Source organism: Leuciscus leuciscus (assembly GCF_965113295.1).
Source record: "Leuciscus leuciscus genome assembly, chromosome: 13".
NCBI lineage: Eukaryota > Metazoa > Chordata > Actinopteri > Cypriniformes > Leuciscidae > Leuciscus > Leuciscus leuciscus.
In genome coordinates, this window is record NC_138737.1 from 15,231,520 (window position 1) to 15,258,300 (window position 26,781).

Sequence of the window (26,781 nt, forward strand, 5' to 3'; positions counted from 1 at the left end):
CAGAAATCATTATATTATGCTGATTTGGTGCTCAAGAAACATTTCTTATTATTATCCATGTTTCTTATTATTATCTATCTGTTTAGCTCGCCTCTGGCCCACCTATATCAGATACACCGATGTGATTGGTGCAGCTCGGCTACAAGGGCATAGTTAATGAGCATCATTACTCAATGCCAGAGTAACTCGCTGATCAAATTCAAATTGTTTAGGAGTTATAATCAGGGGCTGAATAGAGTATCCTTTATTAAAAGTTCTTTCAGGCAATCAACTCTCTTAACGGTAAAGTGGACTATATATACATACATTTTTACTCTGGGACCTGTTAAATTGAGCTATGTAAGTGTAGATCAGTTTATTGAGTTGGTATTTACAACAATACAGTATGTACAACATGTCCCTGGATCAACATCTTTGTTGATCCTGGAACAACATTCCAATCAACCAATCTGATTTGAGGGACAAGTTTACGGTTTTATGTCAAGTTTAGGCTTACAACATTAGTTAAGGGACTACTACCTCAGTGTTATTCACATATCATTTCCCTCTGATTCTGAGAAGTAATGAGTAGGGATTATGTTGGCACTACATTTTCGGGCAGGAATGTTGTTCCAGGATCAGCAAAATAATTCTGTTCATAATTATATATCTTGCCTGGCAAAATCACGGTGACTTCCACTGACTGCTAATGTCAGATGCCATAGACAGATATTAAACAAAGAGCAAGTAAACACACACACATGCTGGTGATTTGACTTATCCTCTGTGGGAGCTCGAATGTGTTGATTTAATCAGCATGAATAATAATATTTTCCTGTTGTAAGCTTCATTAATCATTTAAATAAATGTTTTGTTTAGTTTTATTTAGATGATGAGTTACCAGTGTGTTACCCCTGCACATGTTGTGGCCATTTAGAGTAATTACAATTATTTACTTGTCAATTTGCCATAATTGCTATTATTTGTTTGACCTCAGTGCTTACAGGAATATGACAGAAAAATGATAGACAAGATAAGAAATTGGTGATTTGCTTCCGTTGTGTTTTGCGCCATGTGGTTTTCTAGTGCATTAGTTTAATGGTTGCATGGTGTGTTAAAGTGAGAGATGGGGACTGTTTTCGGGAGGTCAGTAGGGAGTCACTGCCTTATAATCCCGTAATCAAACCAGCTGCCTCCTCGCACCCTTCCCCCTACCTCTCCTGTACCTCGTTCTCTCCCCCCACACCTTCTTTTTGTCCGTCTTTTCCTCATCTCAGTCTCCCACAAACACACATTCCCGGATCTCTTGTCTGCTTGATATTGCCTTCATCTTTCTGACGTCTATGTAAACACTTCTGCTCCCCTGCCTCCATCCTTCCTCTTCCAACCCATTTCGCTCTCTCCATCTCCATCTCTCTCTCTGTCTCTCTCTCTCTCGCACAGGGTGGCATTTCATCAAAGGAGGATATAATCTCCTTAGACACTGAGACATCCAGTGACATTAAAAACTTCAAGCCACGGCTGTCGTCCTCACGCGTTGTAGACACTCACACATTGCGCTTGACAAACACGACTTTATTTCTCCAGCTATTACAGCAGTTCAGTCAAACACTTCATCACTGTGGAAAAAACTGTACAAATATTTTGAGCTAAACTGTAATATACAAACAGTACATGCAAACACTGTTTGGTGTGGTGAGCCAAGCAGGATTAAAGGATCTTTAAAGTGCCTCAATTATGCTTTTTCGAAAATGGCCTTATATGCAGTGTGTAGTATAGCTGTTTGTGAATGTAAAAGGTCTGCAAAGTTAAAGATCAAAGTGCACGACAAATAAAGTTATTGTCTCCTAAAAGAAGGACTCACTTCTGAACTGCCATAATGAGTCGTTTCCAGCCTTATTTCCTGTGACATACCTATGTTACAATGTAACAAATTTGCATAATGCCAGCCTGTGATCTTCATTGACTACCTGCGAACAACGTCTACTTTAACCCACGCTCATTGTAGTTGTACCAAAGTGTAAATTTTTGTACCCTAAATTTAACAGGATTTTCTTGCACTGATATTGCACACTTTACCTTTAAGTTAACAAGATTAACATGGCAGGCGTGGTTGAGTAGAAAGCATGTTTTGTTTCTGTCTGTGTGTTTGAGAAAGAGAAGTGGGGGATGGAAGGTTATTTTATGAGAAATGCTTATCAGCATGAAAGGTATGACTTTTAAGTGGATGACATTATGATCTAACGTCTCTCTTTCACCCCTCCCCCCTTCATTTTATCTTCTGTGCTTTTATTCTTTCCCATCCCTGACTCCTTACCAGCCTCCAGCAGCCTCACCCCAAGCTCTCTCTCTCTCTCTCTCTCTCTCTCTCTCTCTCTCTCTCTCTCTCTCTCTCTCTCTCTCTCTCTCCCGCTCAATCTCAATAATTTCCTCTTCTCTTCTCTTCTCTTCCTCTTCTTTTCTTTCATTCAATTTAAATCGACTTTAGAGTGACTTGCTGCCAAGACCATATTCATGCACTTAATTGCAAAGACATTTTTAATGTATTCAGGGGAAAAATCATTTAGAAAATGGAAAAGCAACTGTGAAAATGTCATCATTGTTGTACAAACAGCAAGGACATTCTGAATAACACGATTCAGAATTGTTTGGACTGGCAGGGTGTTAGTGGTACTGGAGTATCAAAGTCCTTCAAACACTAGCATGCTTCACTGGTCACTATAATGATAATAGTGCAATGGTGTGTATTTTCAAACTCACAGCCCAGTAAGTGCTGCATGGTCCAAAATTAAAGCCAGTGGCTGTAATATTTAAACCCAAACAAATATGGATGTATAAAGCTGAATGTCAAGAACTTGTTTGGGTAATATTTTACCCTCCAAAAGAAAAGAAAAAAAGCCCAAATTTAGGACCATTAAAATAATGCATTGGGGCATTATTTTCATGATAATGAATCAAATTTCCCTCAACTGTCATCACTTTAATACAGATCAACGTCAACAATGACATATTATTTAAATATATAATTTATACATCATAATTGTATTTGTTGGACTGGATTTCTGTATTGTATTGCACTGTATTGCTGTATTGTTTAACAGTAAGAAATTATTCTTGCTGTCACATTAGCCAAAATTTAGCCTGCAAAACCAAGCAGCTGTCTATTGGTCAATGCTGCAAATTTGTGTGGAAAAATAATGCAACATCTGCATGGGGAAATGTTTGCTCTTATGCGAAATTTTCGATCATGTTGATTACAATTGAAATGACTGGATTTCACCCGCAAAATGTCGCTAGTGGTAAAGGTAGTGTTTGCTCACAAAATGAAAATAATAGACACTGAATGAAACACATTAATAAATAAACCTGGTTTTAAAAATCAACTACAATTTCTACATACAAAACATAATGTCTGAAATGTAATCTGGACATGTTTACATTGGGTTCACCCACACATTTTCTGATCAGTCACAGAAAACCTTGAATCTTTTCATTATTTTCTCTTTTCATCTTTCCAGTTTGCTCTCTTTTCAATTCTAAACAGTCTGTGACTGTGTATATCCAAAGTTGTATGCACTGTATGTGCATTTGTGTGTGTGTATGAGCATAAAGTACGTGTGCATTTGATGGACACATGATTCACTGCGCAGCATGTTGCTAATTTCACAGTCAGTGAGCTGTAGATGAAATCACAGGCTGTGCTGACACCGACCCGACTTCATGTTGAGTTGGACCTCTGAAGTAGTACAACTCTCACAGCAGCATTAAAATGTTTCACATTACAATAAAGTAAAACATAGACTGTGACTATCAGAGAAACTGAAGTGATGTTTTGATGGAGCTGTCAGACATGTTCTTATCACTTATCTTACAAACTAAAGTGATTTGACATTCTGCTTTTACACATACTGTGATACAGGGCAAGGCTTGTCATTTTTATGCTTATTATCTCTCCTTAACTCACTTCATCTTCCCTTTGTCTCATTCTCTGTGTGTTTCTCAGATGGCATTCACAGCGTCAGCGCTCAGTGTGTGTTGCGGGTTCTCATCATTACGGAGGAGATGCTCAGCAGCAGCATCACTGTGCGACTCCAGAACATGTCCCAGGAGCACTTCCTGTCCCCGCTGCTCACTCACTTCCTGGAGGGGGTGTCAGCAGTGCTTTCAGTCTCTCCTGATGATGTGTTTGTGTTTAACGTGCAGCCGGATGCAGATGCAGGAAAGGTGCTCAACGTTAGTTTCTCCGCGGCATTGCCGGGAGGGCAGTTTTTCCCATCAGAGGCTCTGGAGGAGCAGCTGTACCTCAACAGACCTAGACTTAACACCCTTGCACATATGGAGGTAAAACACACACACACACACACACACACACACACACACCCACACACACACCCACACACACACACACACACACACACACACACACACACACACACACACACACACACACACACAGGCCTCATAGAGTATTTAGACATTTTAACAACATTTAACGTATGAATTTCATTGTATTAGATAAGGTAATACAAATCTTTATAATTATCAATAATTTGGTTGTCTTTTGTTAAGGCGGCATTTATATAATAAAAGACACTGTAAAAATAAGCACAGTGAAATTGTGAAATATTATTACAATTTAAAATATTTTTTTCTGTTTTAATTTATTTTAAAATGTAATTCATTCCTGTGATGGCTAAGCTGAATTTTCAGCATTATTATTCCAGTCTTCAGTGTCACATGATCCTTCAGAAATCATTCTAATATGATGATTTGTTGATGAAGAAACATTTCTTATTATTATTATTATGTTGAAAACACTTGTGCTGCTTAATATGTTTGTGGAAACCGTAAAACGTATTTTTAAAAAAAAAATTTTTATATGAATAGAAAATTCAATAGAACAGTATTTATTTGAAAAATATATTTTTTATTCTTTACTGTCTTTTTAGATCAATTTAATGTGTCCTTGACCCAAAACTTTTGAATGGTAGTTTAAAAATGTAATAAAAAAATAAAAAAACTTTTCAAATTGACAAAAAGGTAAATCTAAAGTTAATTATTCAATTCATAATTAAATGAAACAATAAATTAATTAAACTTTACTTAAAACATTTTTGCAATTACAAATTTATTTTCTTCATCCTTTTGCCAAATACTTTTCTTTATCCATTTGCCAGTTGAGATTTGATTTTAAAAAAACATGAGAGCAACCAATAAATGTTTGACTGAATTTTAAGACACGCTGAATATATTGATCATTTATAATCCTCTATAATTTTGGGGGGAACTACACACACAAGTTCACACAAACACTTAAAAGCACCTTTTGTTGTGTATTACGGCAGGTTCTCCCATTTGATGATAACGTGTGCTTGCGTGAGCCATGTCAGAACTACATGAAGTGCATCAGCGTCCTCCGCTTCAACAGCTCCGCTCCCTTTATCGCCTCCCCTTCCACGCTGTTCCGGCCCATCCATCCCATCACAGGCCTGCGCTGCCGCTGCCCAGCCGGATTTACTGGAGATTACTGCGAGATTGAAATAAACCTGTGTTACTCAAACCCCTGCATGAATGGAGGAGTGTGTGCTCGCAGGGAGGGAGGCTACACCTGCATCTGCCGAGAGGATTACACAGGTGAGAGTGGGATTGTGTATTTCAGTAAGAGATGTGTTATTGTGTCTTTCTAGATGATGGGGAGTCTTGCAAAGACTTGCAGTAGAACGCACTTTGCGGTTTATTCTAGCCAAGAATCGCCCACTTATAGCTGGTTCACACTGCCAAAACAAACAGCAACATTTCAAATGTGCACTAAAGTTGGCTGTTGGATGTACAGTAGAATGATAAGAATCATGTTCATACTGCCCAACAGACAGCAACGGATCCAGCAAACCCAACAACATTTGGCATTTGATGTTTCTTGGTTAAACAGGAAAAGGACAAAATATATCTTTCATAGATTTGATGCTAAGAGTAGGACTGGGTATAGATACAGATCTTCCAATTAGGTTCTGATTAACAAATTAGCATTTTCAGATATATCAGTTATGATGTCCATTTTGTATATAGTATGTGTGAAAGAAATTCTCAGCTAATGCTTTAAATTATTTAAGGAACCTTCTTACTTGGTAAAAATAAGAATTTACGGTTATTAATCATCTTAAAACAGGGTCCGAACTATGGAGTTCGATTACTATTTATTTATATTAAATATAAAAATAGTAAAAACAGCTCTGTGGATACCTACTGAAGTAAACTTTAAATTGCTTTTCTAATGTAAAACCATTTTTTATAACAATGTGTAAAATTATTTAAAAAATTACATTAAACTCATGAACATGAACTACTTGGAGTGGCATGTTGTAGAGTCAAAGGTTGACTGGTTGTCTCCACGATTACACTGTCCAATGGCATTTTAACTTGATTGACAAATCAAGTTAAATGGATAAAGAAAAGCATTTGACAAAACAAGAAAAGCAATTGGAAAATGGACAAAGAAAATGCAACTGGCCATAAATGTCCATTTATTTTTTCAAATAAAAAATGGTTTTTTATTTTTATTTTAACTACATTTTAAATCATTAAATTAAACAAACTGTTTTAAATATATTCAATTTTATTTTTAAGTGTTACTCCTAGTCCTTTATCCACCTTATTTTTCCATGCAGAAGTAAGCTGTTTTCTGCGAATGTGTGAGACTTTCGATTCATTAGCCGCTATAGGGAAATAACGAGAAGAATATCAAAGTGCAGTAAATGGGAAAACTGTTTGCGCAACAAACCAGTGTGTTTATAATTAAATAAGAAATACCAGTTTGCACCGGAAGCCAGGAACATTAAATTTACAAATGGCCGCGCCCGCTCTTACGTAAAAAATAAGGTGGTAACTTTTGGACTTCAAATACTGGTAAAATAACAAATACTATAGATAGAATAAAAGTCTATAAATAGATTTGTTTTGCTGATGGCAATCAATCTTGGGATTTTCAATATTGATGATTATTGAGTAATAATTGTAATTATTGAGATTTTTAGATCGTTCAAATGAATATCACGATTAATGATAAAATCAATATTTTAACCCAGCCCTGGCCATGTGCGCCTCCAACGTTTCCAAATCCAGTTACTAATGTTTCTAAAGAGGCACTCCAATTGTGCAGCAGCCTGCCAATCAAACATTGCCAGTTTTCTGTTCAATATGCATCAGATGGCCAGTGAAGGGGCTGTGAGCGGTCCGTGGGCGCAGCATCTGATGCATGCTGAGACTAGACGGTGGTGCCTGGTGGAACAGCACAACCGCTAACCAGTTTGTTTTTCAGTGTTTGGCCATTGGGGTTGAACAGACCTAAACTCTCAGCAGTGAAGTCATTCTGAAGTTAAATGAGCAACTCTTAGTAATACAAACGCTGCAGTATGAGAGAAAGTGAAAGAGAGAAAAAGAAATCTAACGGAAGGATGAAAGCAGGGGCAGATGCAGGATCCCCCCGAGGGCTGTACCATGTGTGTGGGGGTTGGGTTGGGTGGTTTAGCCCAAGAGAAGAAGAATAGCTTTGATGAATTAAACATCATTTGAACGAAGCGGAGAGAATACATTACCAAATAGTCTGGATAGGTACAGGGGAGTGGAGCGAAACAGAAAGAGAGAGGAAGAAAGAGGGTGCTCTTAATAGTAAGTCAGGAAGTGAACAGCTGGAGAAAAGAGAGAGAGCGAGCACCAGACACAAATATAAAAGGACAAAAGTATCTAGAGACTGAAGATAGAGAGACTAAAGATGGAGAGATATTTGCAGAGAGGGTTTTAGAGCCTTTCCCTGCTGGTTTTTAAGTGATTTAGAGTCTGCTGAGAATCAATGGAGATTTGTTTAAGTGTGGGCTGGTGTGTGTGAGAGCATGTGTGTGTACTTAAAAGCTCACCTTTTGTCCATGTCTAGATAAGCGCACTTGAATTCTCTTTGCTTTTATGTAGGTGAATATCTCTGTGTGCTATCGCTTGTATTTGTTGTGGATATGTGAGGACAATTCTATTTTTTGTTTTTGGACTTTAAGATTAACTTGTTTACCTCGTTGTGAACTGTGAGAATGTGTTTGTATTTTTGAGTTTGAACATGTTTGTGTGTGTGCGTGCGTGTGCGTGTGTGAGTGTGTTTTCTGTCAGTTCTGGTTGAGAAGTTTAAAGAAATTGCTGTTGGTCTGTGTGTCAGTAAGTGCTCTGTGAGCAGGGGCAGTCAGTGTGAAATGTTTTCTCAGAATTGCGTGTGTTCATGTCAAACAGTCCATATGGTTTAACTAGGGCCAGGGGCGTAGAAACACTTTGAAAATGGAATTGGCAAACGTGTTAAATACTAATTAAACATTCTAAAAGCAATTTAATAAAATTCTTATGATATATCTTGCAAAATTGGAACACTCTTTCTTATACATTCAGCACCTCTACTTACAAGAAACTATATAATTAAGCAGAAGATAAACACGTTTATTTGCAAACAAAACTGATATAACTAGATTAAAAAAAATTTCAACACAAACTTTAATTTGTAAAGTTTCATAAGCAGTCTCTCATACAGACTGGTAAATAGATAGATTACTATGTTTGGGTGATTCTGAATGATCAACATATTCATTGTATTGAAATTTGCCATGATTTTATGCTCACTGTCTGTCTGTAATAATCATATAGATAAATTGCAAAAAAAAGTAGGCCTAGCAAATTATTAAAAATCATTTAAATATCACACAAATTTTATTCATATAGGCCATGACAACAATGTATATTACTTCATGTAACATTAAATAATGAATATAGGGTTTTCTCTTTTATGAAATATATTTATGATATATTTTGGTTGGTAATATATTTGAGTTGGTGTTCAGGTTTCATGTGTTCATGGGTTTTCCCTGCTTATATATTTTTATTCTGGGCATAGCGACTTATTTTAAGTTAGCTTTTGAATATTCAGTGCTGCTGTCAAGAGGAATGTGTGCTTAAATCCTATTCCCTTTGCAGGTGATATGCTTGTAAGCTATGATGAATATGCAAATGCCTCTTGTTGAATATGCAGAGAACTTTCAGCCAGTAGGATAAATGCTGGACTGAGCTTCTTTAAATCTGCAAGTCCATGTGTCTTGTGGGTTTTGGTGTCTGTTTATATATGTGTGTGTGTGTGTGTGTGTGTGTCTGTTTTGTATTCACATTGAGCAGTTACTGTAGTGTAAACATGGATGGTTTGTTTGCATGTGATGTGTGTCTGTCCATATGTGTGTCCTGAGGCATTTTGCTGTATGTGTGTATATTTCTGTAGTGGGTCAAAGTTTGAAGTGCTTTTAAAGGCAGTATTTTCATACTCCCACTAAAGGGAGGCTGAGATGTCTACATGTGTGTCTGTGCCAGAGGTTTGTACATGCATGCCCATTAATGTGCTTTATTTAACCAGTGCCAGAGGCTCACCACCAACACAATGCTGGAACATCACTGTGCCAGAATTTGGCTCACATTTGGCTCAGCAACATAAAGCCTAAGGGCATGATCTGCTGATGTTTCAGAACCCAAACAACAAGCTGCTTTATGAAGGAGTGTGTGTGTGTTTGTCTGTTATTGGTCCATTGGGGTTTGCCCGTCTACAGGTTTTTACAGAGTTTATACACATTGCTAGAATGTGTGTGTGTGTGTGTGTGTGTGTGTGTGTGTGTGTGTGTAAGCTAGATCCCTGCTGATACAGTGATGGTACAATTGTTTAATCTTATCAAATGATTTAAAACAGTTACTTTAATGTGCAGCTTTTCAAATTTTGCTTAAAGCTGTGAGAAATGATTCATGGATCAAGTAAAAATAGAACTCTGAAAAAAATGGTAATGTGGTTTAGTTTCATTCGCTCCCTGTTCCCAGCATGCACTAGGGCATGAATAATTATTAGGGTTTCATTTTGGAGTGTTTACCAGTTTTATTTATATTTTGTTGCTGGTTTTGTTGTCACATTTGGTATTGTAAAATGAGATCTGAATGTGAGGGGCGGGTTTTAAGCGCACTAAATGATCGAAGAAGTCTGGCAAGTCTATTGTTTTACTGGAAGATCAAGCTATTTTTAAGATTTATTTTTGGTGTCTTTGCCTTGTTCTTAAAAATTACAAGTAAATGTGGATAGGAGCAACAATGTGTATAATTGTCAACTTTAAGAGTGCTGGCCTAGATAATTATAATACATAAAGTGGGAGAGAGGCCGCACTATGCTTAAATATATTTGTATTTGCACAGACGCGTTTCGGCGCGTGCCTTCTTCAGTGTGCAACAAGGTAACAATGTAGCCAATCTTATATGCCCACACCCATTACCACACCCATATTAACACAAGCCAATAATGTTAAAGTGATATCCAGTCAATAATGTCACTAATGTTTCAAACAGACCATTAATGAAAGACAACGATTGTTATAAAAAAAAATTAAACATACAATACACATTTGTGTGTTCCATTTATAAGAAACAACTTAGTGACAAATCTTCATTCATCCCATTCGGGATACATGTATTTAAGTTAAAAATATACCAAGCCTCTCGTTGCAGGAGGCGGTTCTCACGGTCTCCCCCTCTTGGAGACCGATTAACAACCTCTAAACCCATGAATTTGAGCATATTTACATCATGTCCCACAGTGTTAAAATGCCTTGCGACTGGTGATTTGTCATCGTTCTTTCTGATCGCGCATTTGTGCTAAAAAATTCGGGTTTTGAGTTGTCGCTTGGTTTTGCCCACATAAAGCAGCCCACAAGGGCACTTCAGTAAATACACAACAAAAGTGGATAAACATGTGATTCTGCCCTTTACTTTGTATATCCTGCCTGTTTTTGGATGTGTAAATACATTTTCTGTGAGCATAAAATTACATGCTACACAGTTCAAACACTTGAAATTGCCATGTGGAATTTTAAAGGGGAATGTCACAGTCTTTCATTAATGGTCTGTTTGAAACATTAGTGACATTATTGACTGGATATCACTTTAACATTATTGGCTTGTGTTAATATGGGTGTGGTAATGGGTGTGGGCATATAAGATTGGCTACATTGTTACCTTGTTGCACACTGAAGAAGGCACGCGCCGAAACGCGTCTGTGCAAATAAAAATATATTTAAGCATAGTGTGGCCTCTCTCCCACTTTATGTAAAAATTACAAGCTCAAAAAATGTAGCAATAAAAAAAAGATTTGCGTAAATGAATCATTCACAACAAGATATAATAACAAATGTATGTTGCACAATAACATACATTTAGAAAATAGATTCCATAGATTTCATGCCGACGTGAACAACTTAACTTGAACTAAATAAATAATTTTAAATTTCATCACAATAGGTGTGTGTTAAAAAATTGACAGATTTTGAGTCCTGACAACTTGACATTTTAAATTTAGTCAAAGTATTTAGTAAAGAAAATTGGGATGCCTGATATAAAAATTCTGGCCAATACCAATAAGCCATTTTTTTTTTTTTTTTTCAATAACTGATACATGTAAATGGCCGAAACTAAAAATTATGAAGTATTTTGTCTAAATAAATCAAAATAAAATGCTAACAACTAAAGTCAATCATTTTAAATGCTACAACTGAATTTACATTATATATAAAACTGATATTTCTTTTGAGATTTACTAAAGATTACATTTAACAGTGTTATTAAATTATTAGTTTTTTTTTTAATTATCTTCAAAATATCAGCACCTAATTTCAAAGATCAGCATCTAAAGATCAGCCGAATTTAACTGAAGAAGTATCAATGTGTGCATGTGTATATTTGATGTGTTTTCTCTGTCTGTCTCAGGCGAGCGTTGTGAGTTTGACCGGCGTGGTGGACGATGTGTGGCAGGCGTTTGTCGTAACGGTGGTACGTGTCGTGAGCTCTCCGGAGGGGGATTCAGGTGTGAGTGTCCTGCAGGAGGTTATGAGAAGCCCTACTGCTCTGTCACCACCAGATCCTTCCCGCCAAAATCATTCATGATGTTCAGGGGGCTCCGTCAACGATTCCACCTCTCCATCTCTCTCTCGTGAGTACATACATGGACACACCTGTTGTGTAATTTAAAGGCATGAAGTCGAATCTTTAGTCATGTGTCAAGTCCAAAACTATGACAGAAATAACCAATTTTGTATTAGGATTTTTTTCTGAGATAGGAGAGATTAATTCAAAACAGTACAAATGTAAATATTTGTATGTTTATAGATATAAATATGAATGTATATATCATAAATCTTATTTTCCCTTCTGTAATCTATTTATTACGTTCTCTCCTCTCTCTTTCATGCTCTGTTCATGAGAAAAGCTCCTTAGCACTCTTCTTTCATCCTGTTTTTTTCTACTTCCCCTTGTGAGTTTTATTTTCTGGTCATGTGTTTGATGTGATTGGTCAGGGTTTGGTTGCTGTGGCACAGAGGTAATATAATGGATGTTTGTTGTAATCTCCAGGGTGACTAAAACAGAGCTATTTTATTTATTAAAATGGTCAAATATCAACACACTCAGAAAGGGCACAACCTTCTCTCATCTCCCTAGACACGCCAGAATATTAAATCCTTCTCTCTCTCTCTCTCTCTCGGTTAAAGCCTGGCCTCTCTGCACTGAAAGATAACCATTGTGCTACAGTGTGCAATTTACCAACTGGCCATATCCTATAAAAACTCTTTTAAATCTAAAAGTCTTTGCTCAGGAGAGCGTAAACAGGGTCCATCTCTCTCACAGCTTAGGCCTTTTGTCAGCGTTTTGTTTGGACCAAACTAGTGCATTTGTAAAAAAAAAAAAAAAAAAGTGCTTTCCAGAGAGGACATACAGAGGCATGTCAGCTATACATTTATATACCAAAAAGAGATTTTATTATTTTGGCTTTCATTTGGCAATTCAATCGCAAAAATGAAATTTACAATTATTTATAATTTTTTTTTATTTAACATGCAGTCAGAGAGTTACAATAATGCATCTTATTTATTTATTTGTGATTAATAATTATTATTTTTGAATAATAATCATTTTATTTTGTTTTTATTTATTACGTAATCTTTGTCATTTTTATTAGTTTTTAAAATGAGGTCTATTTAGTTTTTATTAATTTTTATTCCAGTTTTAGTGTTAGTTATTTTAGTACATCAAGTTAAACTAAATGAAAATGAGAAATGTTGCTTTGGCAACTAGTTAAAATTTTGCTCTTAAATATTGCTCTAGTCTAAATGTGCAAAATGTTTTACTTTGAAAGGTCTAATGGATATTGTTTGCTGATCTCCCTACCATGAAACCGTCCCATGTTGACTGGAAATTGAGTTAAATTCATTTAGAGATCAATTTCTGCTGAGTGTACTTTAAGACAATTTTTGGGCATTACATTATTAAACTCTAAATGGACCTGTACTGATTCATTCCAGATCTTTGATGAGCTTTAATTGTGTTTTGTAGGTTTGCCACATTGGAAAGTAATGGTTTGCTCTTCTACAATGGCCGGTTTAATGAGAAGCACGACTTCCTTGCTTTGGAGATACTGGACGGACAAATGGTTCTTAAATACTCCACAGGTAAAGAAGAGTGCATGTGTGTGCTCAGTTTTACAATAAATCCTGGACCCATCTATAGTCCAAATTTGGGATTACATAGAAATATGAAAGGGTTGTGGTGTGAATTTTGTGAGTCTGTCACTTTAATATCTACTTTTGATCTCCTTTTCCACAGGTGAGTCGTCTACTCTGGTGAGTCCGTACCTGCCTGGTGGAGTGAGTGATGGCAACTGGCACACCGTTCACATCCACTACTACAACAAGGTGAGAAAATACTCTGAAGAAGCTGAATTTTCATTTTTGGGTGGACTATTCCTTATTCTGTTACTATGGACTTTACTACTGTGGAACTTTTGGCAGTTTCCTTATATTCAGAATGTAGTTGCGTGCTTTGTGTTTGTGTACTTATGGGGAAACCCAATTTGTGTATGTATCCTAGCCAAAGCGAAGTGTTAGCGGTGAGGTTCAGGGTCCATCCGATGAGAAGGTCGCTGTCTTGAGTGTAGATGACTGTGATACGGCCGTTTCTCTGAGGTTTGGCACTCAGCTTGGCAACTATAGCTGTGCTGCACAGGGGAGACAGACCAGCAGCAAGAAGTGAGCATGCGCACACTCACACATACACATTTATACGCTCACTTTGCACATGTTGGTTTTGCTCTCTCATTCTCTCTCATTCTCTCATTCTGTATTGTTTCTCTCACAGGTCTTTGGATCTGACTGGCCCGTTGTTTTTGGGTGGAGTTCCTAACCTGCCTGAGAATTTCCCGTTTGGTACAAGAGAGTTTATTGGCTGTATGAAAGACCTGCACATTGATAACAGACCAGTGGACATGGCAGGATTCATCGCTAATAATGGCACTTTACCTGGTGTGTGTGCATTATGTGATGATAGTTCCGTTCTGTATCTCTGTAATGACATCAACATATACTACCGTTCAAAAGTTTGGGATTCCACAAAATTATTAAGCAGCACAACTGTTATTTACATTGATAATAATAAGAATGTTTCTTGAGCACCAAATCTGCGTATTAGAATGATTTCTGAAGAATCATGTGACACTGAAGACTGGAGTAATGATGCTGAAAATTCATCACAGAAATAAATTACATTTTTAAATATATTAAAATAGAGGATAGTTATTTTAAATTGTAATAATATTTCACAATATTACTATTTTTACTGTATTTTTGAACAAATAATGCATCCCTAATGAGCATAAGAGACTTCTTTCGAAAACATTAAAAATCTCACCAGCCCCAAACCTTTGTATAGTAGTGCCTTCCTTTTGTGAGCGTTTGTGGTCATTTTTGGCCTGTTATTGTCTGCTGTCATGGTGATTGTGCTGTAACTGTCTTTTTCTGTGATTGGCTGCAGCATTTGTGATGTAATGCTCTGTCTTTATTAGGTTGCAGTGCCAAATTGCCTTTCTGTAAATCAAACCCATGCCAGAATGGCGGCACATGTCGGGTGAGCTGGGAGACGTATTCCTGTGACTGCCCTGTTGGATTTGGAGGGAAGGACTGCAGCTTAGGTGAGACCTACATAAATGATTTCTCTGTTGATCTTTAAGTGAATCTTAAATCGGGATGGCATTATCAAACAGGAACTATTACTAAATGTTAATGTCATGATGGCATTGCTTATGATGGTAATGTTGGAATGATTCTTCCACAGTGATGTCCCACCCCCATCGTTTCCTTGGAAGCAGTGCACTGTGGTGGGACCTGAAGAATGAAGTCACCATCACCACACCCTGGTACATGGGGCTGGTGTTCCGCACCAGATCAAAAGAGGGAGTTCTCCTGCAGGCTCAAGCTGGACAGTACACCAACTTGATTTTTCAGGTATAGAAATGCATGCAGAAAGGAAAAGAAAACAACTAGAAAAGCTTTAACCCTTTCAAAGTTATGGTTTGGTCTGCATCTCATTACTAATAAGAATTACCTTAAGTAGATGCATTTTTTTCCTGCACTGTTTTTTTGTTTTTTTGTCAGCCAATAAAGTGACATGTTTGTCCACCAAACATATTTAATTTTTGATATTAAATTAATTCTTTAAGTTCACATTTACATATTTAAATTTGACTTTCTTTTTCATTAAAATTTTAATCAAATTTAATATCAATTTTTATTTAAATAAAACAATGTAAGAAAAAATATTTAAAGGCAAGCACTAAGTAAAATCAAAGGATTGAATCCTCCATGAATTATGAACCAAGCTTTTCCTGTGGTATTCTGATGCTCTCTGGCAATAAGGGAAAACCTGGCCTTGTTTGCATTCAAATATTCCAAGAAATGTCTTAGTTCATTAAGAGCCTGATGAAAGAAAAACAATATCTGTTTCAGGGTAGGAAACAAACATTTTCACTAGAAGCACAGTGTTAATTACATAAAATTAGCTTGACTTCCCATAGCACTTTGAAGTAGACAATTCTGCGTCAAACTACAAAGGCTCCAGATACTTAGCTGATCAAATATAACTCGCATATCCTATGCAAACAAAAAATGAAATTGAGAAATCGAGTATGTGTCTGATTCCAGGTGGTTTCTGGTCAATTGGTGTTTTCTGTGGCACGGGGTTCGACTCGGCCGGTCAGGTTGAGACTGGATCAGGTTCAGGTGTGTGATGGACGCTGGCATGACCTACAGCTCGAGCTCCGTGATGTCAGGAGCGGCAGAGAGACTCGATATATTGCTACAGTACGACTGGACTTTGGACTGTATCAGGTACACACACTCGCACACAAACACATACACCCACACATAAGTGGTCCGCTAACCCCTATTATGTCGCTGATCCCATGTTTAATCCCGTGTTGTAATCCATAATCTGGAATTCTGGAATATCAGATCAGACACAGGTCACTGGTCTAGTGATTAAACACTGAAATACATGCGATGTCACTAAAATGCACTAATTTAATCTCACTTTATTTCCATCTCTTTCTCTGCCTCTCTTCAAATATCTCTCTCTGCCACAGGGAACAGTTATTGTTGGGAATGAGATTAATGGTGTAAAAGTGAAGCACCTGCATGTGGGTGGAGTGTTAGGGTCAGGAGAGGTGCAAAATGGGATACGTGGCTGTATTCAGGTTCGTCATTTTTGCAGTCTGTTTTTATAACCTGATATAACCTCAACTGTGCTCTTCGCACTTCTGTAACATTCTTTAATGTATGAATTATTGGTAATCAATTCCTAATGGGATCATTCGTTTTAACAAGCTGTTAATTAGTGGAATAATTAATAAGTCGAGAAATGAGAAACTTAGAGAGAAAAGTCAGAAATGAATTTATAGTTATTATTATAATTATTGTCATTTTATTGGAAACTAAGGATGTTAATTTTAGTAATGGATTATTTATTTAGCTAATGTCAAAGGTCAACTGTTGAACACTACTTGTGATGCACAGCAAGGTTGTATCTATTTGATCAAAAATACAGTAAAATCTCTAATATTGAGAAATATTATTATATAACTTTCCTATTTTATGTAATTTTGTACTTTAGTTTTCAATTTAAACTATTTTAAAATCTAATTAATTCCTGTGATGGCAAAGCTGAATTTTCATTAGCCATTACTCTAGTCTTATTTTTACTCTAGTCTTATTTCTTCTTATTATTATTATCTTTTTTTTTTCTGGCATCTTTGATGAATAGAAAGTTCAAAAGAACAGCATTTATTTGAAATGGAAATCTTTTGTTCAAATTATAAAGGTCTTTACTTTTGCTTTTGATCAATTCAATGAATCCTTGCTGTTTTAAAGTATTGTTTTCTTGTAAAAAACTTTTGAACGGTAATGTATCTGATCTGAAGGGTTTGATGTTTCTAAATGTATTAAACATTTTTTGAGAAGTCATTATTTTGGGTGTATATTTATGTCTGTGTGCTGAATGTTCTGGCATGTGTCCTCAGGGGGTGCGTCTGGGGGTGCGTCCTGATTCCCCTGCATTACCCCGCCCTTCCAAAACCATCAAAGTGGAGACTGGCTGTAATGTTGGAAACCCATGTAACACATCCCCTTGTCCTGCCCACAGCCAATGTACAGATGAATGGGATCGACACACCTGTATTTGTGAACCAGGTAAGATATGAGTTAGGATTGTTGGATGCAAAACGTACAGAATGAAAATGTTTCAAGATAGACCACTAGTGAAGATCTATGTTCCATTTTTAAAATGTAATGTAACTTCATTACAATTTATATAACCAGCATAAGAATTTGCAGAATTGTACTTTGTTTATTTCAAGGATTAAGTTTTTGAATCACATATTTTCAATGTGGTGTTAGGTGCCTGCATATATAATATGTATTAATAATACATTGAGCATATCACTGGTTTCTATGCTAACAGTCTGATAGTTCACCCATACACAGAGTAAAAACACTGACACTGATACAAACACTGCCTGTGTTTGTATGAGCTCCCATCATGTCTAAACGAAGATACAGACTCGTTCACTTCATTATTATGCTGTTAGAGTTGCATCAGCCCAGTGATATTAATAATGCTGTGCAGAAAAAGAAATCAAAGACTCCCCTCATAAACTCTGAATTAATTTCTCAGACCCCCTCCTGGTAGAGCAAACCCACACACACACACGCATAAGAGTGCCTAAATTTAATACGAGAAATATCTCTCTCATTCTTGCTGTTGTTTGTTAGATTCCCATACGTAATTTAACATTCTTAATATGTCTATGCACTGCAGTGTGCTAGTGCTAGAATAAAGTCACTTTTTCTGAGGGCTTTATTGTAATCCCATAGTGATTTCCATATCATTCAAAGCAATGGAAAGCTTCACCAGAAGAGCATATGGTTGTATTATTGCAGTCCATTTCTGATGAGCTTTTCTTCATTCGTCTTAATAGGGTTTGCACTTTGCACACACTTCTATACAGTAGTTCAAACATCTCTCTACTGAAAGAGAGAGAGAGAAAGGAGGTTATTGTGTCTTTTGATCAGTTGTTGTGCAGATAAAGGCTTTTCTATATAACTCAGGTGAAGATAAGATCAAGGCTGTGCTGTTTTATGAGTTGTTTTGAGTCGAGAGTGAAATACTTTCTGTCCATTCTGCCCCTATCTGTTTTATGCCTTCAAATAAATATGTATGTGAAGGTTTTTTCCCTCAAGTTTATTTAGCTGTAGATTTCATTGGGGCATATGTAGAATTTTTATTAACATAGCATTACTACATTTACTAACATTATCCCTGTTGATTTTTTTGCTGCTGAGCCTTTAAGCAATGTGACACGAGTAACAGCATAAGCTGAGGGTTTGCTGCATCCAATATATTTGGCACTGCATCATCCTGCATTACATTGTTGTATGTTCACAAAACATTTAACTCTGAAGCATGTTGCTCTTTCTGTCAAGGCTGAATTGATGTGATCAGTCATAAAGTTGTGCAACAAAACATTTTTTGGAGTTTACTTTCAATGAATGATCTTTTGAGCACCAGTGTTTTCTGCAAGTTCACTTGAGCAAGTGTTTTCAGGCATCTCCCTCCATCTGCCATTAATCTGTCAAACAGATGTCACTAACAAACAGTGCTGTCCCAAACTCACGTCATTGGTTGAGCCAACTGATAGCAGTCACAGTGATCATACTTTTCAGTGAAATAAACATATGAATAGCTTACTTAGTGTCTCTGCATTTTAAGCTGAGACAGTACTTTAACATAGAAAAAATTACACACCTAATCTTTAAATATCAATGATACTTGAGGTTTGTGTTGCAACAGTTTTTTTTCTTCAACTTTTCCAACTTTTCTTTTCAAATACAGGATTCTATGGTAAAAGTTGTATGGATGCATGCCAGCTGAACCCATGTGAGAATCAAGCAAAGTGTCACAGGAAGCCCAGCTCCTCTCACGGATATATCTGTGACTGTGAGGACAGTCACTACGGACAGTACTGCCAACACAGGTACACATTCATACACACCAAAACCATGCGTAATTACATGAGCACAAATACACACTTATACACACGTCACTACTTGAATTCACTTCATGCACTGAGAAAATAACTATTTTCTTAAACATTGTTTTTGTCCTGTTGCCCAGTAACAATTTCTAAACATACTTAAAACAAGGCAAAATTAGTTACGTTTTCTTTTCCTTTAATTTGTTTTTATTTTAATTTTAAATTTCCCCCCCTTGTTTTAAGCAGAAATGTAACCAAATTTAGTGCGATTTATACTTAAAAAATGCCAATGGGTTAATGGAAATAGATTTACATTAAGGTATATTTTCTGAAAACAAATCTTTTTATCTTAACAGTTTTGCTTTTTCAAGAAAATGTAACTTTGTTATAAGGCTGATTTTGATGGGAAACAAGAGAAAAATACTGAAAAGGATTTCTGCCATGTTCCTCCTCTGTCCTTTAGCCCAGTTACTCCTATTCTGATCTGTAATCTCTAATAAGTTGACAAGCAAATGTACCAGTAAGATAATCAGTGAGAGATGGACAAAGGCTATAGATGCATTCAGATTTACGGCTGAATTTGTGTGCATGTGTGAGAGTTTTTTTTTTTTTTTTGTCACACTAATCCAGTGTTCAAGCTTATCCGAAAGGATGGATGTGTATGGCGGGTAGGTTTGTGTTCATGTTAATGATGCATTTGTTCTGCTTAGCCGCATGTATGCGTGTGTGCTTAAGGTTTGATGCCTTGAACGGATGAACGGATGACTTAAGTTTGCCGACAGACTGTGACTCATGTGACCCTAAATCAACCCCTACCTCAAACACACACACGCTCAGCCAAATCCTTCACAACAGCGGCAATCTCATCTGCTCTCTTTTATCTGTCGGCTCCATCTCTCTCTATCTCGGTGTCACGCTGGCTCGCTCTCTGTGTCTGATCTGCCCTAGATACATAGGTATTTGATCAAATCTAACTGCGTCTGTTTGTAGGATCGAGCAGCAATGTCCTCGTGGTTGGTGGGGCAGCCCGACATGTGGACCCTGCCACTGTGAAGCAAGTAAAGGCTTTGACACAGACTGCAATAAGACCACTGGACACTGCCACTGCAAGGTATACACAAATAAATAGTTAACCTAAAAAATAATAATAAAATAAATATGATCACATATTGACATAATAAGATGGACATATACACTATGGTTAAAAAATGTGGGGTTGGTAAGACTTTTTAATGCATTTGTTTGATCAAAAATACAGTAAAACCATTTAAAATAACTGTTTTCTGTTTTAAGATTGCTAAGTTAGGGACACTTAATATTCTGAAATATTATTGATTTGCCTGTACGGAGACTATTGGAATGATAACTGAACAAACCTGAAGACAACACTGTTTTCTACAGAGCTGTTTTATAACTAAATTGAACTCGTTTCATATTTGATGATCTTTACACAGTTACTTAATCATTACTTTCCTGTTTATCCCTGTAAAGCTGCTTTGAAACAGTCTCTATTGTATAAAGCGCTATTTAAATTAGGTGACTTTATATATTTTTAAATGTAATGTGATGGCAAAGTCTTCAGTGTCGCATGATCTTTCACAAATCATTCTAATATGCTGATTTGGTGCTCAAGAAGCATTTCTTATTATCATCAATGTGGAAAACAGTTGTGCTGCTTCATACTTTTGTGGAAACCTTTTTTTACCATATCTTTTTTTCAGGAAGTTTTAAAGAACAGCATTTTTTTTAAATAGAAATCTTTACTGTTTCTTTTGATCCATTTTCCTTATTGATAAAATGATTAATTATAGATAATAATAGAAATCTTACTAACCCTAAAATTTGAACAGTGTTATTCTTAAATAGTCTTGTACCTGTGTGTGAAGACACAGCAGCGCACACACACCAGTCATGGAATCATCTCTCTAAGACTTTTAATCCAGATTTTTGACCCTAATAATGTAAGAAAAGATGTCTACTATCTTAGATTCCTAAACCTTCTTAGGGATGCACAAGGATACTCTATACACACTCCATAAGAACACGCCATACTTTCTGAGGATCAGCTGTCGCTGACGTGAAAGCTGTTCCAACAACCAGCAGCTCCATAAACATGAGTGTTATTCTCCTCAGAAAGCACTTCATGTCCCTGTTCTTCTCAGAGTTTCAGGGGAGTGAAAGCAGACTTTCTCAGGATCAGCCTGTGGTGAATTTTCAATGTGTATTTTTGCAGTTTTTAAACACACACAGTTTACATTTAATAGACACGTTCCTGTTTTACTGTTTTTTTGGTGCAATTTGCATTACCAAATAAACGAAAATTCATAGAGTATTCACAAACACTCCTTTTGCCGTTATGTACAGATAATACCTTCCAGTTCTGTTCTTTAAATAGGACTATAGTAAAAAACAAACATGTATTTTAAATATGAACAGTACTTTTGAGTTGGTACTATTTTTAGGAGTAAATGCCTACTACATACAGTATTGCTGGTCAGGGAAGTGTTAATTGGTTTGTGTGTGTGTTTAAGTGTAATTAAGGGATTAGAGATGTGTGTTTCTTCACTCTGGGGTGCTATATTAAAGCATTACTCACCCTTACGCTGTACTGCATCACGTTTTTCATTATCCGTGTATTACACTCCAATCCCAAAGGAAAACATGAACACGCACAATCTTATAAGGCTTTTGAAATATATAGTTAAACCTTTTTTTTATTATTATTCTAGCTATTATTTTTAAAACATGCATGTCAATATTTTTTATTATGTTATAATTACTATGGGTTGTGATTTCAATTGAATTTTTTTTTTTTTTATCAGTTCATATTGTGTAAATGCATGTGTTCATATGGATGTTTTTGTGTGTATCAGGAGTTTCATTACCGACGGCGGGGCAGTGACGTCTGCCTGCCATGTGACTGCTACCCAGTGGGCTCCTTTTCTAGGTCATGTGATCATGAGAGCGGCCAGTGCCAGTGCCGACCCGGCGTGATTGGCCAACAGTGCAACATGTGTGACAATCCGTTTGCTGAGGTCACACAGACAGGCTGTGAAGGTACATACCCATCCATCCAACCAACCAACCAACCAACCAACCAGTAATGCCTCCTTGTAACAAATATTTGTTCATACCCGCTTTTCTCAGTGATCTATGATGGTTGTCCTAAGACCATAACATCAGCAATCTGGTGGCCCAGAACAAAGTTCAACCTGCCTGCTGCTGTCCCTTGTCCAAAAGGATCAGTTGGTGAGCTTGTTGAATCATATCTGTGACATATATCTTTTTTGAAGTCCATCTAATCCATCAGTCCATCTCTTTTTTTGAAGGAACTGCAATTCGGCACTGTGATGGAGAGAGAGGATGGCTGGACCCTGATCTGTACAACTGCACCTCTCCTCCTTTTGTGGAGCTAAACACAGCCGTGAGAAGCTATGATTTCACATTTATTTTCCCTTTACTATAATAAGGGCTGTTTCACACCATTTTTTTCTTCTTCCAGAAAATAAAGTTTTTTTTTTTAAGTTATAATATTGAAAAATATGTAGGAATGTGTGAATATTAAAATTCTATATAATTGCCAATTATTATTTTCATCTTGGGGCTCATAACTAATAAATGGTTGATATTAAAGTTCTACACTATTTTTCAATTTAAAATGAATTTAGGCAGCATGAAATTATAATGTGCAGTATGAAAAATACACACTCATTTTGATTTGATTTTCTAAAGATTGCTTTTAACAGTCTTAATAAATTCTTAGTTTTTTTAAAAGATTTATTTTAATTGAGTGTGACTTTCGATTTAGGCAAAGCTAATTTAAATATAAAAATGAGCATGCACTATTATTAATGTCCAATATCGACCGATAGATAAAAAAATATCTAACTGATTTGGTACCGATATTTTATGCATCCCTAATATATATTTGAATGGAGCCAAGTTATAAATATGTTTATTAGGATTTGGTTTTTGAGAATAATTACAAACACATGTAATACATATATTTATATAACATCTACAAATCATTAATCTACATGAACTGAATCAAAACTCAGAAGTGTTGCTGAAACATTTTAATCGTCATAAATGAATTGAATACCCATAGCTCATGCATGATACAGAGCTAAGGTCCATTATTTTCTCACAGTGATGCATACAGTATTGGAGCTGCTTGTCAACATAATTTTTTCAATGTGTGTGTGTGTGTAGCTGGAGGCCTTAGAGAGAAATGAGACAGAACTCAGCACCATCATTGAGAAGAAACTGGCCCATCAGCTTCGTGATGTCACAGAGGCAACAACCCGTCTCTATGGCAATGACCTTCAGATAGCCGAGCGGCTGTTGTCTCGCCTCTTGACCTTTGAGAGCCTCCAGTCAGGCTTTGGGTTGACAGCCACTCAGGATGCACATTTCAATGAGGTATGCATTACCTTAGGGAACCGATTTGAGATTCAGATTTTGAGATAAATAAGACTATTTGATTAACGTCTCGTTCTGTTCTGTCTCTCACACTGTGTCTCTATCTGCAGAATGTGTTACGAGGCTGTAGTGTTTTGTTGGGTCCGGCCAGCGCTGCGTTGTGGAGAGGTCAAAGTTCAGGTCAGAGCGGAGCGGCGGGATTGGCCGATCTGTTGGAGCAGTACTCCCGCATACTAGCCCAGAACATGAAACAGACCTACCTCAATCCTGTCGCACTCGTCGCCTCAAACATCGGTCAGCATCAATACACAACAAACACATACACTTACATTCAATAGTTTGGGGTTCATTTTTCTTTTGAAAGAAATTAACACTTTTATTCAGCAAGGACACATTAAATTAATCAAAAGTGAGAGTAAAGACATTTATAATATTACAAAAGATTTCTATTTCAAATAAATGCTGTTTTTTAACAATAAGTGTATTTTTGATAATAATAGTAAGTATTACTTGAGCACCAAGTCAACATGTTAGTATTATTTCTGATGGGTTTTGAGGGAGTGAAAAGAGCCGGGTCAGTTTAAAATTCTCAATCGACCTGTCTGAAAATTGTTTTCTGATCAATTTTTTTTTTCCTGAAATACACAAAATGTTTTTCTCTGCATTTACAATATTTAAAGCATTTCTGTTGATTGTTTTATTTTTTTATTTGTGAAGGAACCTTTAAATTTTTTAAGTTTCAAGACCAACAAAGGATATATATATATATATATATATATATATATATATATATATATAGACACACACACACTAATTATTAATATAATATATAATAAAATAGTCATAAAAATGAAAATGATGGAAGCAAGGTTCACAACATTGGGAAAATCAAAAAGATTTTAGTAACAATAGAGCGGACTACATATATAAAATCAGATATAAATATCAATCCCCACTTTAAATATATCCTGTTAAAATTATATTGTTAATACATTTCATTAAATCATTAAATGATTTGTTGATCATTTTGCGGAGATGGACATAATACTTTAAATGGTGTGTGGAAAGCACTTCAAATCTGGAGGACAGAGAGGCTTAGTCAGCTGATGGTGAGAAAAGTAAATATTGGAAATATTCTGTCATGTGCAGTGTGAGCTAAAGCTGAGAAAGATCAATGTGAGACTAACACCTGCACTGTGCACCTACGGTATGATCTGCAGAAACTGCAACTGCAGCACTACAGAGAGCAGATCTATTAAAAGGATCCTGTAGTTCACACAGTGTGTGTTTGTGTGTTGCAGTCATGACTCTGGATCGTGTTGACAACCACACACACGTGCGGCGGCGGTTTCCACGGTATCACAGTACTCTTTTCCGAGGTCAAGCGCTTTGGGATGCTCACACACATGTTGTGCTGCCCCCTACTGCACTAGTGCCACAACGCAACATCTGTAAGTCACATTCACACTCTCTAGTCTTTAAGTTCACTTAAAAGGCTTAAAACTATTGAGCAATACTTTGTTTAGTTTCAGCTCCATCTCCTGCGGGCCCTGTAAACCTGTTGGCCAATCAGACGCTAGAAGTAACGGCAGCACGACGTTCTTTGTCACTACAAGAGGCGCCTATCTCCATTGTCATCCTCCTCATCTATCGAAGCCTGGGGGCCTCACTTCCTCCTAAATACCACACGGACCGTCGCGGCGTCAGGTTAGAAAGGGGTCTAAATTAAAGATCACTTCAGAGTCAGATAATGTGTATATATGTGGGTGTGATCATCTTTCTAACCGTGTATGTGCATCTCTGCAGGTTACCCAGACACCCTGTGTTGAACTCGCCTGTAGTGAGTGTGTCTGTGTATAATAACCAGACCTTCGTGGACGGTTTTCTGGACACTCCAGTCTTGCTGGAGTTTCGTCTTCTGGAGACCAGCAACCGCAGCAAACCGCTGTGTGTGCAATGGAATCACAGCAGCTCGTGAGTCTGTGTTTGCTGTCCTTATTTACTCAATTTGATGTCTCAAGAACAAATAAAACCACTACTTGGGACAAAATTGGCTGACCAAATCATTAAATTGCATTATGCATGCATTTTTTTTAAATTAGAGGGTTAGTTCACCCCAAAATTTTTAACTATCTCATAATTTACTCACCCTCAAGCCATCCTAGGTGTATATGACTTTCTTCTTTCAGGCAAAAAGAGTTTTATTAAAAAATACCCTAGCTCTTCCAAGCTTTATAAGGGGAGTGAATAGTAACGATTTTGAAGCCCAAAAAAGCCCATCCATCATAAAAGTAATCCATACGGCTCCAGGGGGTTATTAAAGGCCTTCTGAAGTGAAGCGATTAGTTTATGTTAGAAAAATAGAATAAATGATAAAATAGAATAGAAAAAAAACGTATGCATGACATTTCGCTTTAAAAATTCTCGTTTTAGACTTCTAATTAGTGACCAGTGTTTTGTTTTGCCCTATCCTCTGCCTTTCCGCGTCTTCAATACGTCATGCGTCGGGTCAGAGGTCACTCTTTGGCTGGAACTCGACTCATGTACGGCCGTTACCGGAAGCCAGTGATTCTTGTTTATAAAGTTATAATTATGGATATTTTTCTTACAAAAAGCTTCAGAAGGCCTTTATTAACCCCTTAAAATCTCAGTTGCTATTCACTCCTATTATAAAGCTAGCCAGGATATTTTTTTATATAACTCCGATTGTGTTTGGCTGAAATAAGAAAGTCATATACACCTAGGATTGCCTAAGGGTGAGTAAATGATGAGGTCATTTTAATTATGGGGTGAACTAACCCTTTAATATGCTAATCTGGTGATCAAATTGGTGATCAATTTTTAATAAATAAATAAAAACTTTTATTTGTGGAAACCCTGATACACTTCTTTCAGGATTCTTTGATGAATAGAAAGAATAAAAAGAA

At 36.6% G+C, this 26,781-nt stretch overlaps 1 protein-coding gene across 3 annotated transcripts in view; it reads left to right on the top strand.

Annotated features, from left to right (window-relative positions):
* The window catches only part of celsr3 (cadherin, EGF LAG seven-pass G-type receptor 3), a 49,147-nt gene that overhangs the window by 11,065 nt on the left and 11,301 nt on the right, over window positions 1-26,781 (top strand). For all 3 annotated transcript variants that reach the window (XM_082188598.1, XM_082188600.1, XM_082188599.1), the window contains exons 2-23: window positions 3,983-4,320; window positions 5,325-5,613; window positions 11,788-12,010; window positions 13,408-13,523; window positions 13,678-13,766; window positions 13,942-14,099; window positions 14,209-14,372; window positions 14,912-15,037; window positions 15,181-15,350; window positions 16,047-16,232; window positions 16,487-16,597; window positions 17,420-17,588; window positions 19,291-19,432; window positions 20,423-20,543; window positions 22,306-22,489; window positions 22,580-22,681; window positions 22,762-22,856; window positions 23,645-23,854; window positions 23,965-24,148; window positions 25,156-25,305; window positions 25,381-25,561; window positions 25,661-25,828. In XM_082188598.1, coding sequence (XP_082044724.1) covers window positions 3,983-4,320; window positions 5,325-5,613; window positions 11,788-12,010; window positions 13,408-13,523; window positions 13,678-13,766; window positions 13,942-14,099; window positions 14,209-14,372; window positions 14,912-15,037; window positions 15,181-15,350; window positions 16,047-16,232; window positions 16,487-16,597; window positions 17,420-17,588; window positions 19,291-19,432; window positions 20,423-20,543; window positions 22,306-22,489; window positions 22,580-22,681; window positions 22,762-22,856; window positions 23,645-23,854; window positions 23,965-24,148; window positions 25,156-25,305; window positions 25,381-25,561; window positions 25,661-25,828 — 3,676 coding nt within the window. The remainder of the gene's footprint in view (window positions 1-3,982; window positions 4,321-5,324; window positions 5,614-11,787; window positions 12,011-13,407; window positions 13,524-13,677; window positions 13,767-13,941; window positions 14,100-14,208; window positions 14,373-14,911; window positions 15,038-15,180; window positions 15,351-16,046; window positions 16,233-16,486; window positions 16,598-17,419; window positions 17,589-19,290; window positions 19,433-20,422; window positions 20,544-22,305; window positions 22,490-22,579; window positions 22,682-22,761; window positions 22,857-23,644; window positions 23,855-23,964; window positions 24,149-25,155; window positions 25,306-25,380; window positions 25,562-25,660; window positions 25,829-26,781) is intronic.